The following is a 17,015-nucleotide window of genomic DNA, read 5'->3' as shown; positions in this document are numbered from 1 at the left end:
GAGTCAATCCCCCGACACTTTGTTTTGATAAACAAGCTCTGTTTTGGTGCTTTTTATGCACTGTGACACTTTATTTACATTCAAAGCAACAAAAAACATGTAATCATTGCATTTTCATTGTGACTAGGAGAATAGTTGGCAGACTACCTGACACCCTGTCATGGGCCAGATTACTCTATTTGTGCACTAAACTGCACGGCTGACCATCTATAGGTTACTGTGTACTCCCATTTAGTAATGAAGAGTTCCTCATGATAAGCTAGGGAGTAAGAACTTGTTGTTGGGATGGCAGTTTAACTACATTGACAACTCCGTGGCTTAACTACCTTGGGTCATGTAGTTATTATAGTTAGTTACATAGTCATATTGTCATGTATTTTTTGCTAGGCCTGTACAATGTGGCACAATGCCACAGCTCATTGGCCACAGTTATCTTTTAATGGCAATCACCTGCTATTTGCCTAAAATCTCCTCTGGTTTGCAGCTAAGATGTCTGTAACTGAATCCTATGAATTTAAGTTTAAGTTTTTCCTAATTCAACCCAACACCTGCTCCCTATCCTTAAAACACATCACCCTGCCAAGGTGAGGATTGGCTTGCCCTGGTCCCTAAATCAAACACAACTTCATTTTACTAGTGTCAGTTCAGTTATGCTTCCATGTAACAACAGGATAGTCCAGACTCAGATTATGATTATTTTCCTGCGATGTAGTTTAACCACTGTTTGAGAATATATATACTTTGACAGGAGTAGTTAAGATGCAGGTGACCTACTTTTTATTGTGAAGTAACTGTTAGTTACTACAGTTTTAGTGCAGTTTTCCCAGCACTGATCATTATTTAAAATTGTTTCTAGTGATAAATAACCAGTTTTCTCTTTCTGCAGTCAGCAGGTAAGGTGCAGTTATTTCTTTCTCCACATGATGGCGCCAGATACCCAGAAAAAGACAGTCTCATGATAGAAAGTGGGCCTCTCCTGGAGAAACAGTGTAATGACACTTTAATGACACATAACCACCTAATTTAAACAACCATTTATTTTATTAAGTTAGTTAATTTACTGCTGCACTTGTCGGCTGTCAGACATTATCCAGCTCCCCAACAAGGAGTTTTCAGACAAGTCATCATTATAACAAGTACAGAGCAACATAGATCAACAAGCTGCAGGTGCATAAGCTTGAGAGGTAAATAAGGCAGAGGGAAAATGTGGGCATCTCTTCAAGCCAGAGGGATTAGAGAGGGTTTTGACTTTGTGTTTTTCCATCACTAAAGACTGTCCACACCTTCTTCCCTGCACAGTGAGGAAAACAAGATAGTTTAGTCATCAGAACATCACATTATTTCAAAGTAGCATTTCATCTAAGTGAGGAGCACCTTTGCCCTGGTTTTGTCATCCTTCTGCCTCACTCCTCTGACAGCAGCACCAGCAACAAACTACCCACGCAGCAGCATTGCGCAGAACTGTAGAAAGACAAAGTGAAACAGACATTGATTCTTCTTTTATCTGTTTGTAGTATCAGCCACACTGCTGCTGAGGTAATGATCTGGCAGGTAACCTGATCCCACCCCTATCAGGTTTAACTCGCTCCATCTTACACACAGTTGTACTATGTATTTTAATGTTATAACTCTTTACTTTAACATACACTCACAATGTTTCTCACCAGAGAGAAAAGAAAAAGGCTGTCAGTGGCATAAAAAAGCTATTCATCAGAATAACATCTACATTATGAAACCTTTTCACTATGACAACAATCTAAACACTTGCTCTAATTGTTTGAGAAAATCTGAATACTTACGGGAGATTAACAGTCACAGCATCGCTCCACTTTAATGTCTTCTCTTCTCAGTTAGTCACCTGTTCCCATGTGGTCAGCGTAATGATATTTGTCCACCGACACTACACAACAATGACACAGCACATCTTCAGTTACAGAGACCAGCAGAACACTGACTGATGTCATATCACCATACAGGTACAGGAGGTGGTGTAGAATTTCTGTTGGGTGTTTTTTCCATTGCATGTTAACTTTGAAGACCTAAAAAAGCAAACAAAAAGAAAAAAAAATCACTGACAGTATTTAAAATTAAAAAAACGTGTACATGTATGTATGATAAGAGATCTTTTCAAACAATGTTTATAGATCAAAAACATCATAAATAACCATGTGCCCATTATGAGCATTTGGTTGTAATAACTGCAATCAAGGTGCAGTAACAAAATGACTGCATTATTTTTATGCACACATTAAACCTCAGTTTCTTCTTCTCGATTTACAATCTTAATCATCTCATCATAAAGTTGAGATCTGAATGATGTTATAACAAATAAAGGAAACAAAGGTTTTAACATTTTGTTCCCATACATTTAATAAATAAGATGTTGTGCAAAGATTTTAATGAGGAAAGGTTACCAAAATGACCCATCATTATCATCATCATCATTTGTGAGTGTGTGTTTTAGTATTTAGTATCATTTAAGTGAAGAAAAAACAGTTCTCAAGGGAAAAAAAAAACAGTGACTATGCTTCACACTTCATAAACCATGTCAGTAAGTCTGGTTTCTGCTCAGCTGTACGAAATCAAACATATTAAATGAATTCTGTATAGGGGCATACTTGTAATATAGAATTAAATGGTGTTTCGGTAGTTTCGGTAATTAAACTCTGACAGCATTGTTTTTGGATATACAAAGATATAAAAAATATAATAGGATAATCTATCCCCTTCTTTTTTCTTTCTTTCTTTCTTTTTTTTTGTTTTCTTAATAGCCTGTTGTGAACCTTTGCACATCGCCCTGGACAGTGGTCCCAAACCTTTTTCCTGAAGATACCCCTTTTCCATCAGTGATGACTGACGACCCCTGACTATGTGACATTTTATGCATAACAATAACAGTAAAGGATAACTGATAAACTGTACAATTAATACAAACAGTGAATTCATTAACCCCAAGAAGTTTGAGTAAAATTAATGATTTTGATTACTTCTGCGCAGAATATGTCCTGTGAATACTGCATCAGAGGTGCCAGTTTTTAACAAACATATATACATCTTTTATAGGCTTATTTTCTGACAAATCCTATGTTTTCTTCTCCCTGATACTCGGCCACTGATCCATCAGCTCTCTGGTTGTTTTACATTTTGAGTGATACCTTTTTAATGAAGGACAAGGCTTTTCAGCAGAGAGTGAAGGCTCCTCGGTAGCTGTGATCAGGTCCTCACCAGGCCCTTGTCCTGTGAGATTTAGAAAAGTGGTTGTTTTTTTTTTTTGTTTTTTTTTAAAGTTTCCTACACCACTTGAAATCAAGAAGGCCTTGTGACCCCTGTTAAGCTATGGCGACCTTATGGCGACCTCCAGGTTAGAAACCAGTCACCTAGAATATATTTGTACCCATCCCTGCCCAGCTGTTTTAACTTATAGCCTATTCTTTTTTATTGGATTTTTTTCCACACATTTTTTTTTCATTTGTATGTTTTCCCTAATATTTCTGTCTGTCTGAGTTCTGTCTGTGCAGCACAACACAAAATCAAACTCCTTGTAGTCTATGTGAAAACCCAGTTGGCAATAAAACCGGATTCAGATTGAGAAAGAAAAGAGAGAAAAGACAAGACAAGAAAGAAGCTGGCTAATGATGACAAAACATATTTTTCTCCACGTATAGATACTGAATCGATTGCGTTGGCCTTGCCGGAGCGGTTGCTCTGTGATTTGTTGGTCGAGCCTGATCTGCTCACCGCCGGATTGTTGTCATTTTTGTAGCTAGCCTACAGCGCTAGCCAGCCGTTTGCTTTTCTCTCCAACATACTTTGATCCAGCAGGTGGGTCACAGTTTATGTCAACACATTTGTACTGTCTGAGCCAAGCTGATGAACTCCTGCAACGAAAGCATTCGTTTATAAAAGCCGCCGCTTGTTGTCAGAAACAAATATCGTGGCTAAAAGTTAAAAACAAATGTAGGCTAACAGCTAGCTGGCTGGTTAATAAGTTAGCTAGCTTAACGTTAACGTTAGCTCGATAGACATTTTCGGCTAGCTTAGCTTTACATTAAGCTGTTAACTAATTTTGCGTGGTAAAACACACATAAACGTGTGTTAGTTATCAGATGTTCATCTAGTTAATGTTTCATGGGCCAGGAGGAAGGTTAGACTGTCTGCTTTTGGTGTAAACACAGTAACTTGTTGGGAGTTAAACGCACAGCGACAAAAATGTCCATGTTAGGTCATCTTCACTCGATGGGTTGGCTCTTTAAAGAAGAGATGCATTGATTTACTGAGAGTTAGATAACAGTCCTGGTAATGTATTTTATAGTTTAGTTTGAATGACATCCTTAATGTTATTCGCTTGTTTTAGTTTGCAGTTGAAGAAATGCCACGCTAACATGGCTCTGTGCCTATACCACAAACCCCTCCTTCATACAGCCCTTTGCTTTGACAGCTCTGAGAAAAATGTAGAGCCATTTAACTCAGTGGCCATTATGGAGACGTACTCGTGGATGCACTGACATGCCAAACACAATGATGTTAGCTTAGTTTAATGAGCTGCTCTGACAGCAGGAGACCTGTATGGCTGATTACAGCTCAGTGCTGTTTGTGCAGTGTAACAGCTGTCAGGCTTAAATTAGTGCCGTGAAAGGTGGGGCCTTGAGTTATTTATGGATATAGAGGGTAAAATAATATGACTGATTTTAAGGTTTTTTCTTTCTAGGTTAGAATATAGCTTAGATAGACTATGTTACTTTTTATGAGCGTTTTTACTGTTTTTTGGCAGTGTATAGAATAAAAGACTTATTGATTATATAAGACAACTGCAGCCCCAGTATGTAGCATAGAATATTAAATTTGTCATGTGATGATCATCATCTGTTGCCTGAAATACAATTCTGTGTACTTAATTTGACTGCACTCACATTTAAAGTTAGTCTCAAGTCAGTATGTTTACAGTGTCAGTATAAAAGTAAAAAATGTGTACGAAAGGTACAGGACAGCACTCCAATTATAGTGTTTATTGCCACACGTGGCACACATTTTTTACATTTTTCATTGAGGATTCAGCACCCATTCATACTTCTGAGGGTTGAGTGTGTTTGTTTGGACTTCTGATTACAGTGTCAGTATAAAATTTTACAAAATAAGGGAAATTAAGCATGAGGGTTTGCCACTTTTTTCTACTCTGAGAGGTGATTTATATTTTTGAGGTTGAGCACAGTATTTCTACGTCGCTTACATTCAGAATAAAAGAAAACATGTTCAACACATCAGTTTAATATTAATGTTAATAGTATAAAAACTATCATCTGTTTCAGCTGTAATTAATTTCTTTCAAGCTATGTTTCGCAGTTAGTTAGACACCTCCTGAAATTACCTGACTTAACCTGACGTTAGCCCTTTGCTCCTCTTGGGGAGATAGGCCATTGATGAATGTCCTACATTTCACTTGGTTATTGGCGGTTTGCTCTAGCTCTCCTCAGCTAAGCCCACTCCCAGACATTTCTATCTGGACACCTTTTCTCCAGCTGTCCCAGGGGAGACCTCATTTCCTAGTTCCTTGTGGGTTCCGAATCAGGGCTTGTCGGGTGATATTTGTGGCAGGTTTTCTGAGGGAATGTCCGATCCAGCTCCAATTTCTCCCTAGAATTTGTGAGTCAATGGGATCCTGGTTTGTTCTTTTCCACAGGTCTGCATTATTTTCTTTGTCTCTCTGCCAGATTAAGTACTCTCCTAAGGCGGGTTTTCATGAATGTTTGCAGCCTGTTTGATGTGTGTTTTTCTCCATGTCTCTGATTGATTCAGCAGTCTGTGAGTCCGAATATGTATTTGACTAGAGTTGAAACATTAATTGATTGTCATAATTAAAATAATCATACATAATGTCTTTCACACAGTGGTGAAAATGTCTCGATCCTTTCCTAAGTAGCGAGCAACACATCATTTGGCCAGTTACCACAAACAAATGCTGTGCAGTTAAGAACTTTATTTTATATTTTAGCAGAGATCCCAAAGGTTTTTTTTTTAAGATATGAAATATTTTTTGGGGGGATATGTGTATAAAATGATTCACAAACATCTAGATCATTTTCCATTTGATTGAATGGTGCAGCAATCAAAACATGGAGTCTTTGGTTTGTCATTTTCACATCATATCACCGCAATTAAAAGTTGAAACAAGCCAAAATGGAACAAGATGAAATAAGATGTCTTTAACAACCTTAAAGCTGCTTTAGGGGAAACAAAAAGGGGAAACTGTATTGTTAGGGGTTGAAGTTGCTTTCACATAACATCACACCCATATATTTGTGATGTGTGTGCGTGTTGCACATAGGATGTTAGGATGGAGTGTGGCCCAGTTCTGCCGGACAGCTTGGTGTTGGAGATCTTCCTGCGTCTGCCCCATGATGCCGTGCTGAGAGCTGGTCTGACCTGCAGACAGTGGCTGGCTGTCTCCAGAGATGAGTTCCTTTGGAGGGAGCTGTTCTACAGCTACTACCGCATACCGCGCTCCGTACCCCGACACCCAGGTCAATAATTATGTGTTTAACAGAGTAAATCAAAGTCACTTTCACTTAGTATAAAAAAACACACTGCTTACCGCTTTGTGATCGTCCTTTGTGCAGCGTCGGTGTCATGGTACAGGGAGTTCAGGCGTCTGTTTGACTGCATCCCATGTGTGGAGGTTCAGACGCTGAGAGAGCACACCGACCAAGTCCTCCACCTGGCTTTCTCTCACAGGGGTCATCGCTTCTCCTCCTGCTCCAAAGACTGCACCGTTAAGGTAGGGATTTAAAGGTTATTGAGGCTATTTTCATCCCCGATGAGTACACGCTTCAGTCTCAAAACAAGCTCCAGCAGGTGAACCTAAAACGCAGGTTAAAACGGCATGTCAGCACAGTGCCACTCATGCGTGTGTGTGTTGAAATAACTGATTGAGAAACTCTGACGACATATCTGTGTTGTTATTCACGTTATCCAAGTGAGAATACTGAAGATTTGATGTGAGTCTGGATTTTTGTTTGTCTGTGCAGCAGTCAGATTATTTTCTTCTCTAATTCCTCAAATGTGTGACCACCAGCTGCTGTTGTCCTCCTCATCCTCTCACTCCTTTTCCAACCTTTTGTCTGGCTTCTTGTGTGCAGCTATGGGACACGGAGCGGCAAGATGGTAATATCTCGCTGGTGCACAGCTCCAGCATGCGGCAGTTTAACTGGGGCTACACCCAGTTCTCCCAGTTTAATGCTGATGACACCCTGCTGCTTGTGTCTGGTGTCTACCTGGGTCCGCACCACTCCTCGTCTGGGGAAATCGCTGTCATCAGTCTGGGTAGGAACCAAAAAAATAAAAGCATGCAACAGTCAGCATTTCCAGTTGATGTTCCTTAAAGTTATTTTTAGTTTTCGCAAAAATAACTCCCCCATTCTCCCTGTTTCTCAACACACTATAGAGAATTACTCGCTGTTGTCTCGTGTGAGGAACAAGCCATACGATGTGTTTGGCTGTTGGCTGAATGAGACCCACCTGATCTCAGGGAACCTGCACTGGATAGGCAACATGACGTCCTGCTCTGTTCTCTGGCTCAATAAAGCCTTCCAGGTGAGACTCAGCTCAAGCCTGTGAGACATGTCTATGAAATTATCAACGCTTACTGATTGAAAAACAAAAACACATCCTCCACAACATCTTTCCTCTCCTTCCTTTCCTTTTCTCTGGCAGGACGTCGAATCAGAGAACGTCAACGTAGTCAAGCGCCTTTTCAAGATCCAGAACATCAACGCCAGCACCATCCGCACAGTGATGGTGGCCCACTGCCGTCGTCACGACAACCCGGACCTGCTGCTAGACTACGAGGCTCAGTCCCAGGTTCAGAGGCAGAAAGGGCAGCAGCAGCAGCAGCACCAGCCCCTCCTCTTCGACCTGGGGACCTCTGGCAGTGAGGAAGAAGAGGAGGAAGAGGAGGAGTGTCACGAAGCAAGGCTCCCTGCTAGCCGCCATCCTCAGCCCACCATCTCAGGCCTGGAGCACATTATACAGGTGAGCTGCTACAGATTGGGCACCTTTCTTACAAACGTCCTCTGCACTCCTCAGCAATCTATCAGAGGCTTAAAAAGACACACAGGGGAAGAGTGTTGGGCTTGTTACTCTAAAAATGTAATGTATTACTCATTACTCGTTACTCTTTTCTTATTTCTCCCTGCCAACAGTAATTTGTTACGCTACTCGTTATACTACTTTTCGGTTACACCCCACAAAATCAGTAATTGTGTATCTCCTCAAAATTCAGACTTCTCACGTGCACTTCTGTGTGAATGTCAGAGTGATTGCCGGCAAGTGCAGCTCAGGCAAGATAGTTTGCAACTGTTTTCTTCTTGTCCTTTGATACCCGTGACCAGTATTTTCCCAAGGCTGTGTTAGATAGATGGAGGTGCTCGTGGAGCAACATTTCACCCACCGCATATCCAGCCACAAGCTTCATTACTTCTTTATATCCTGCAGCTGTCCACCATTAAAATCCTTTTTTTTTTTGTTGTGTTACCGCACAACACTCTTTGGAGATAACCCCATAATCCAAAACTCCTCAAACACTTGGTCTTAGGTGTTTTCAACAATAAAAGCCCCTAAAATATACCTACTGTAGACTCTCCTATATGCTCCAGTCATGCATTTGGAACAGGACCCAGTCTTAAAATCATCTCTCTGTGAGATTTTATATTAATGATCACCTCGCCTCTTTCCAGCAGCTGCAGCAGACATTTTGGATTCCAACTTCACATTACTCCCATTTCTTACAATTGCAATTGATGTTTACAATTAAAAACTCAAGGCATTTTGATTAATTTTTGAAGTAATATAATTCTCAATTTTTTTTTCTTCTGTGCTTCTCTTCCTTCCTGTTAGAGTCGTAAAAATGTAGGGTGCATGGAGTTGGCGATTGAGACCCACGTGGCTCAAATGATGGGCAGAGCCCACACAAAAGCCCCTGACTCCAGCCTAATCGAGCCCTCCGAGCCTGGGGAGGGAGAAGACAAAACTTACTTACTCTTCACCACTGGCAGCCTTACATACTCCCCACACCAGATAGGTAAGATCGCTTCCAAGCTGCAGATATAAGCAGCGACTTTATGAAACTCCATATAAAAAAAACCCACACAGTGCTGTCTGACGTCTCCTCTCATGCAGTTGTCGTCTTGTCTCTTTCCAGGTATTAAGCGAATCAAGCCCGACCAGATGACGACTTGTGGTCCCGTACTCGGGGAAGAGCGGAGTTCAGACGAGTTTTTTGATTCCCTGGACCATGTTATTGATATCCACGGACACATCATTGGTATGGGCCTCTCTCCAGACCACAGGTAAATAAATGATTTATAGATTCAGCGTACTTTAATGTAGAAAATAAACTATATGGGCTCACTGGAATGCTGGCTGCGACATTAGGGACCAAATGCTGATTCAGCTGAACTGGAGCAAAGATGCCAAAATCTCATGTAAAGCCTTTCCAGAAGAGTGGAGGCTTTTAGCAGCATATTTATACCCATGGTCTTGGATGAGATGTGCATACTCTTTGTGTGTCCAAATACTTTTGGCCATGTAGTGTAGCATCACACTATGTTTTCACTGTATTTTCAGAACCTAAAAAGTCTTAAAAACAGCATATAATCATATTTTAGATCACAACTCTTAAATTTACTCCTCTCTTTTTATTGACCAGGTATCTCTATGTGAATAGCCGGGCGTGGCCAGCCGGGTGTGTGATCTCTGACCCCATGTCTCCTCCTCCCATTGCCGAGGAAATTGACCTGCACGTCATTGATCTGAAGAGTTTAAGGGAAGAGAGACGGAGCCTGCGTGCTCACCGAGCCTTCACGCCTAACGACGAGTGCTTCTTCATCTTCCTGGATGTCAGCAGGGACTTTGTCGCCAGGTGGGTGACTCATGACTGTCTAATTTTCCATAAATAGAAGCAGCTTTCACACATGCGGCGCTCACCATTAATTTGCTTGCGTTTTGCCATTAAGTGGTCATGTGTGATAAGGGAAGTGATACCACAATGGCAGTAAATTAGTCACCACAGTTTAACAGCACACATCACAGTAACATCTGTGTTTCTATGGCATATTGTGTGGAAGGAAACCTCACAATGCTCCTGTTTCTACATGATGCCTGTCATTTTTAGCACATTAAGCTGTTTTGGTGTTGGTGTGTATGGTCACGTAGTTTTAAAATAACGGATATCCGTAGCTTGTTTGAATGGAAACTGTTATCATCACAGTTAGAGCTCGGATAATTTATTCAGTCAGTTAAACAGAATGTAACTGTGAAAGCACCTACAATTACAAGATGGAGATACACTTGCAGTATAAAACGTGAGGTTTAATTTAGGAGCAAAACAAGAAGATGGAGATTAAATGAGAGTTCCAAGTGCAAAAAATCCCCAAAACTTCAGAACAGAAATTATCCACATGCAAAAGTAGCTCGTATGTTAACCAAACTCACCCACCACTGTGTATTCGCTGTGTGGGTGTTATACTAACCCGTGTCTTAGTGTTTGAGAATCTTGGGTGATTTCCAAAACTAATGAGGGACAGGAGAACTGCCAAAAGCCATTGAGCGACCACTAACTCTTTAAATGTGACAGTGGACTAGGGATGTTCCTGACGACTAATTTCCCTGTCGACTAAAAGCATATTTTAATTAAGAGTAGTCGATTAGTCTAAAAAAGGGAAAACACTCAGAAAACAGTCAAAATTAAGCGCAATTTATTAAGTATCTGAAACTCCTCAAAAAAAATTGTGTATATTAAGAGCCCTTTGAAGCCTTAAATCACAATCTTTAACAACCCTGTGGGATTTTAAATGCTGCTGAAATACGAGACACTGTGTGCTTTGTGGTATGAATGTGAACATGACGGCAACTCAGTCAAAAGTTAACCACCAAAATAACATCTAAAATAAATAAACCGCCTCTGAAATGTGGGGCACATTGAACCTTGCAGATAATCCGACAAAAACGATAGCACTTCACTTTGAAGTTAATAAAACAGCATCTAATTTATGATTAAATTTCAGCTGAAATGAGAGGCATTTTGCACCATGCATTATCTGACAACAACTCACTTAAAGTTAACAAATAAAATCACATCTCAACAAAGATAAATTACTGCTGAATTCATTTTCTAGATCAAAGTACTGCCAAACTGTGCTGCTTTTGCGAGAGGACATCTCTCCAGTTTACCATTGTGCTGTTTTAAAACTCCAGTCTACTTGAGGGGTACTGCTGTCTGACGGCTCTGTAGCACCCACTAGTGGCGGACGGCTGCATGACAGTTAAGCAGCCTTGTACATGAATAAAACACTAATAGGTTTAACCCACTAATATTTCTAGTGCCGACTCGTGAGGGTGCGGACGTTTAATCGTGTAGACATTTAAACGCGCGCATCCCTACTATGGAAAAGTGAGTATTGTTTTAAGACAGACTTAAAAGATATGAACCTGTCCTTTAATATTAAAATATCACTGATAAAAAATTACGAATTGCACATTGCTGTCATTTTTTAGCCTTGTATTATGAAATCAGATCGTTCTCGTTTGTAACTTTGAAGCAGGTGATGTTTGGAGCTGAGACATAGATTCAATTCTCTCTGCCTTACAGTGACTAATTCAATAAACGGCAACAATGTCAATATTTTTAATGCAAGAATATTTATTCATCTTGTTTGATAGTAAAAGGAATATCTTTGGGTTTGGACTGTTGGTCAGACAATATTTGAAGAAGTCGATTTGGGCTTTTGGGAACTTTTTGTCATTGTTTTCTATGGTAACATTATTACTAATTTATTAATATTACTATAAAAGGCATACTGTGCAGGAATTGTTGCTTACTGTTTATAAACACAGTATTAAAACTTGGACCCTTTGTGTGTGTTGAGCATGCGTGTGGCTCCGCCTCACCCTCGATCAAGCCGACACACTGACCTGCAGCTTGCATCCACAGAGCACAGGAGAGAGAGGAGAGATTGGCACTGCATGGTCGCATGCTCCCTCGAGATAATATTGAGCAGAATGATTGATAATGAAAATAATTGTCTGTTGCAGCTTAACTTATACCAGACAGAAGCAAATGCTTTGACAACTGTGGAATGATTTCATCATGAAGATTTCACTGAATTATCTCTCCACTCTCCCACCTGTAGTGGAGCAGAGGACAAGCACGGTTACATCTGGGACCGCCACTACAACATCTGCCTGGCACGTCTGGCGCACGACGACGTGGTAAACTCGGTGGCATTCAGCCCCGCTGACCAGGAATTGCTGCTGTCCGCTAGCGATGACTCTACCATTAAAGTGTGGCGCTCACCACGCATGGTCCGCATGGCGCAGGCCCCTGCCCGGCCGTTGAGGCCCCGCGGCATCCTGTCATCCCTGCTGGGCCGCAGCAAGAACTCGACGTCTTCCAGCAGTGTGAATGGAAAACCATGAGTCAGGTTGGAAAATACTTGCAGTGGGGAGGGAGTGGGAGAGAGGAAAGTCTGGTCTTTTTCCTCTGTGGTGTGAATATATATATGTATACACACTCCATGTATGTGTACAGTGTGGTTACAGTCAGTGGTTTTGCTTGAGCTCACGATGTTCTGACACACAGCAGTGCTCGGTGTCTTCAGCAAACAGGAGGCGGGACGTGATGTGACTCAGGGTTAGACACAAGGGAGCGCCGTTGCACCAGAAAAGGACAGAAATCACCACAGACTCTGTTGTGCTGTTGCCAGGAGTGATATGTTCCCACGGGTAGCGATAGTGTAGAGCTGACTGCTGAATGCACACGACAGACGTCCAAACACGTTACCACGGAGATGGTGTTTGTCTGGTTGTATCTGTAACATTGCGTCTGAATAGGTCAGGATTGCTGGGCCTGAGGTGTAAATGTATGTACATGTCCTGCAGAGACGCCACCTTATGACTGTGGTCCTGCTCATCAGAGGCAAAGAGCTGTAACTGAGACTTACTTCAGAAATGTCTTTTCCTATTAATATCCTCTTGATGTCTTGAGTATAAACACCCTAAAAATGCGTTTCTAGAGAATTATAAATGAATTTAAAACCAAAAGGGAAGACAACCTTTAGCTGCTTTTACTGCAGTCTGCCTTGGTTTTTAATTACATCCCATCCCGTTGTTTTCGTGCCCCAGATCACTATTCTATTCAAAGTAGATTTAACGAGTAATTTAATCTAGAGAAGTTGCTGAGGAACAGTTAGCGTGAAGCATGACTGTGAACAAAAAAATGTTGTTTGTGTAGTTCATTGTTATTTGGGCCTATATGATGAAGACATGTATTTAAACACCTTTATTCCATTGTAGCAAAAACGGCACCCTTTAATTTGTCGAAAGACTCTCAGACACATTGAGATGAATCCCAGAAGATGATGATGTCTCCTGGACCTTTTTAAATTAAGAAAATGTATTCTTTCCCCATCATTTGACGTGACACAAGGTTTGTTTAGTTTCCTAACGGAGCCTGACTTGAAGTCTAAGACCCCAACTTAGAGAGAGGGGTACCTGGATATACAGACCCTGCATATGGATTACATAATGCAAGTTTAACTATATACAGGTATCTTTTGGCAAATTGTTCAGTTCACTAATTTAAATTTAATGTGATATCCAATAAATACCTTCACTAAATTGGTTGTAATTCTTTTGTGAGAACAGATTGTACACCAAGAACGTTTCATGGACATGTCCAGTCACAAAGGTGTCACCCAGTTCTTTTATTTAGAGCTCATTTTTGTTTGTTGTACACCTGTAAAGGTAACAAAAGATATCTTGGCTGAAGTTTGAAATTTAATCTAAACAGGGTTCCAACGGTCATGAAAAACCTGATAAAGTCATGGAGTTAGTAAAATCCTTTGAAAGTTTTGGAAAGGTCATGGAATTTTGTTGTGTGTAATGAAAATATGGAAATTTCTAGGATAACCTTCCACATAATGTAACATAACAGCTGTTTTATTTTCTGTAGTTTACCAATGCGTATGTCTCTTCATTTTCTCCTTTCGTTCTGTCTCTCCCTCCATGTATGCCATTAGCTGAAATCATGTTTGAATAATGCTGGGCAAGGAGGGCAAGTAAAATAATGTGGCTGTGAATAGCATGCAGGGTCCTGAATCTTAAAGTCCGTATACGTATGCTCCACTAATACTTAAAACTGTACTACATATTTGAGACTCAGCATTTAACATGGACATTAAGGGCGTTTGTCACGTGGAGTGCTGAGGCACATTTTGCTTTTCAACTGCTGTGAGAGTAGAGCCTTGTAGTTTGAAGGTAAGGAGCATTATTCTTTTCCAAACAAATTAACCATCAGGCCAATCTAGCTGTCAGCTGTCACTGGAGTCAAGTGTACTGTATGGGTCTGTTTGTGTTATATATTGTGAATGATCATGGAAAAAACATCTGTGTTTTTGTTATTTTAAGCACTTACAGTCTTTAAATGTTTGTGTGTCACTGATGGATGAGTCTAAAAACAAAACAAAAAGTAATTCAATAAGAAACGAACCTTGATGCTGTTTTTCAGTTGCATTTTAACCAGCACAACATTCAGGTACTTTACCTGGTTGATATTTATGCTTCCATGGAGATTCCCTGCTGAAGGAGGTTGTGACTGATTATAAAAACCCTTTAATTATGATTGTGGGTCGCCTCATGACCTGGCCAAAGTGAACCGGCTGCATCTGCATGACAAAAGCGAAGGAAAAAAAACAAAAAAAAAAACTGTGAATTAGTCACCACCGGTTGAACAATATTTTCCATGTTTTGAAATTTGTGTAATAAGTCATGAACTTATCCCCGGTTCCCTTTTGACAACTTTATCTGTTATTTTTACTGTAGCTCCATCTTGTTAATGAGGTTCCCTGTCCCCTCTGTCATTTTCATACTTCCCTGAAATAAAGAGCATGCCCTGAAAGGCCAGAAGTCTGCAAACCTGTCAGATTCTATATTATGTATATTCTTTTCTTCAAAAAAATGTTTTTGTGCCATTTTTAACAAAAGTCCTGGACATTTTCAAGGGGTTTCTCGTTACTTTTTGTGTGTTTGGAATTACCATTGACTACCTACAGTAGACACAAACAGATTGTAAAGGGACAAGTAAAAATTGACTTTAGGCAAGTAGATTCCTGACCATCTTGCCTGACCGGGTAAGTGGAAAAAAAACATTAACACTGAATCACGCCATTGCAACGAGGCATGAATTTTAGTTAAGGTACAGCATTAGACTCTTAAACCTCTAATGCTAATATGCTAAGCTAATAGCTCGCTAACCTTACCACAGTGGCACTTTGTGCTAAATGCTAGCACTAGTTGACAAATTTTCATCAAACCTCAAACACTGATCATTCACCTATGTCATCAAAATGTCCACAGGGCTTTTGTAAAGAAAGGCATTCACTTGTTAAAAAAATAACCTCTGCATATAAACAGAAAGTGACAGCTACTTCCTCTCTAGAAGGGTTTTCCCCATGCTGTCTGCTTTTATCGCAAGGCGCCAAGCCCTACCACGGTGACATGGGTTTCCATTAGTGGCTCCCTCAGCATAGATCTACCACGCACTGAGCCGTGGTTAACACTTAACACTTGTGATAATGCAGCAACATTTCTTTGCAACACTTCCATATTAAGCGTTCGTGTGGTTTTTCTCATAAAGGTGTTGGGTTTCATTTTCTAGAAATATGTGGTGACATACCTCTAAATTAATTTGAAGAAGTGGCTGTAATGCAATGGTTAGAGTCAAAAGTTACCACCTTTAAAAGTTTGCTAAAGTCTAGCCATTCAGGTAGTTCTGGTCTTACTACTCGTGTTTCACTTCTGTTGCATCACATTAACAGATCTGTGAGGCTGTAAATGCCAACATTAGCATGTGTTCTACCATGTGTCAGTGACCTCTAAACACAGAAAACTTGGTCTTGTGATGATGACAGTGACTTTACATTTAGCATTGGCACTTGCTTGCTGTGGATGTTTAACTTGAACTTGATAGATTGTGTCATGCACTCCACAAGGTCTGTGTGTAAAAGGGTGTTCACAATGCAACTAACTTGCAACTAAGACCGAAACTTACAGAGACGATGGTGTTGTTGAGGTCTCGCCTTTTTTGGAACCTGCTAACCCCTGATCTGCAGTCTGTATATGCAGAGCTGTGAACAAAACGTGCAATTTTCAGTTTCTCGTCAAGACAGACCGAGGTAGTCTGAGTACGGTTCGCTTCAGAGGGGTTGGAGGTGTTTACATATGTGCAAAAAATGCTGACTCACCGCTGTGAGTCAGTTGAGAGGGCTGAAAAGAACCAAGCCTGAAAACACTGTCAGTTAGGATTCCTTTAGTGTTCTTTGTTCAGGAGAGTTTTATCAGGAGCTGAATTATCTGCAGAGGTCTGTCCCTCTCCAAACATGGCAGAATCCATGGAAGAGGACCCAGTCCCTATGTACACTGCTCAAAAAAAATTAAGTGAACACTTAAAAGAATATTCCAATGATTTGGGAGTTATGCCCTTTCTCTGTCATTTTCATAGTGAGACAACATGATTTATATCTTTTTGTGTCTGTACATCCAGTGGCTGGGTCTCAGCAGTTAGCATTGCGGCTTAGCTGAGCGGATACAATTGAAGTCTATAGGGGGTCAGTAGCCTACTCGGTAAAAGTGAACAAATAAATGTTACAGAAACCCTGAAGCTGGCATTTATGCGCGTGCATTTAAAATAAACATGTTTAAACATTAATTCGAAAAACGAGAGTCCTTTTTAGTCGTTTTAGAAGAAGTTTGATACACGGAACTATAGTGTGTTTACGTCCTGCGCTGTGATCCGCGGAGGGATACACTGGTGAGCAGGCACAGACGTAGCCTGTAAACAAAACTCAGTTGTTTATTTAGCCTAACGATATCTCTGGACTATAGTAGTTGCAATGGACGACTTTGAACGCGATTTTGAAGAGTTTCTTGTAGCGGACACAGATCCAGAGCCATACCTGTTTGAGCCG

General features: G+C 40.6%; 1 protein-coding gene and 1 long non-coding RNA gene across 3 annotated transcripts; one reads left to right on the top strand and one right to left on the bottom strand.

Annotated features, from left to right (window-relative positions):
- Nucleotides 1–1,023: 1,023 nt before the first annotated feature.
- On the bottom strand, nucleotides 1,024–6,723 carry LOC126395692 (uncharacterized). 2 transcript variants are annotated; one of them, XR_007570483.1, is made up of 5 exons: nucleotides 6,590–6,604; nucleotides 3,156–3,237; nucleotides 1,800–2,039; nucleotides 1,375–1,461; nucleotides 1,024–1,291 (listed from the first exon to the last, which is right to left on the bottom strand). It is a non-coding gene; the product is annotated as an uncharacterized LOC126395692 (long non-coding RNA). The 2 variants fall into 2 exon arrangements; XR_007570484.1 differs by lacking the exon at nucleotides 3,156–3,237 and having other exon boundaries at nucleotides 6,590–6,723.
- Nucleotides 3,715–14,951, top strand: fbxw5 (F-box and WD repeat domain containing 5). The gene is made up of 10 exons (XM_050053340.1): nucleotides 3,715–3,822; nucleotides 6,323–6,518; nucleotides 6,615–6,772; nucleotides 7,134–7,317; nucleotides 7,439–7,587; nucleotides 7,708–8,025; nucleotides 8,890–9,073; nucleotides 9,194–9,341; nucleotides 9,701–9,913; nucleotides 12,183–14,951. The coding sequence occupies exons 2-10, from the start codon at nucleotides 6,332–6,334 to the stop codon at nucleotides 12,466–12,468; spliced, it is 1,827 nt and encodes a 608-aa protein (XP_049909297.1). The 5' UTR covers nucleotides 3,715–3,822; nucleotides 6,323–6,331; the 3' UTR covers nucleotides 12,469–14,951.
- Nucleotides 14,952–17,015: the final 2,064 nt, after the last annotated feature.

This window comes from Epinephelus moara, chromosome 9, assembly GCF_006386435.1.
Source record: "Epinephelus moara isolate mb chromosome 9, YSFRI_EMoa_1.0, whole genome shotgun sequence".
Lineage (NCBI taxonomy): Eukaryota > Metazoa > Chordata > Actinopteri > Perciformes > Serranidae > Epinephelus > Epinephelus moara.
Note: the sequence above shows the minus strand (reverse complement) of the source record. Positions and strands in the feature narration are given on the sequence as shown.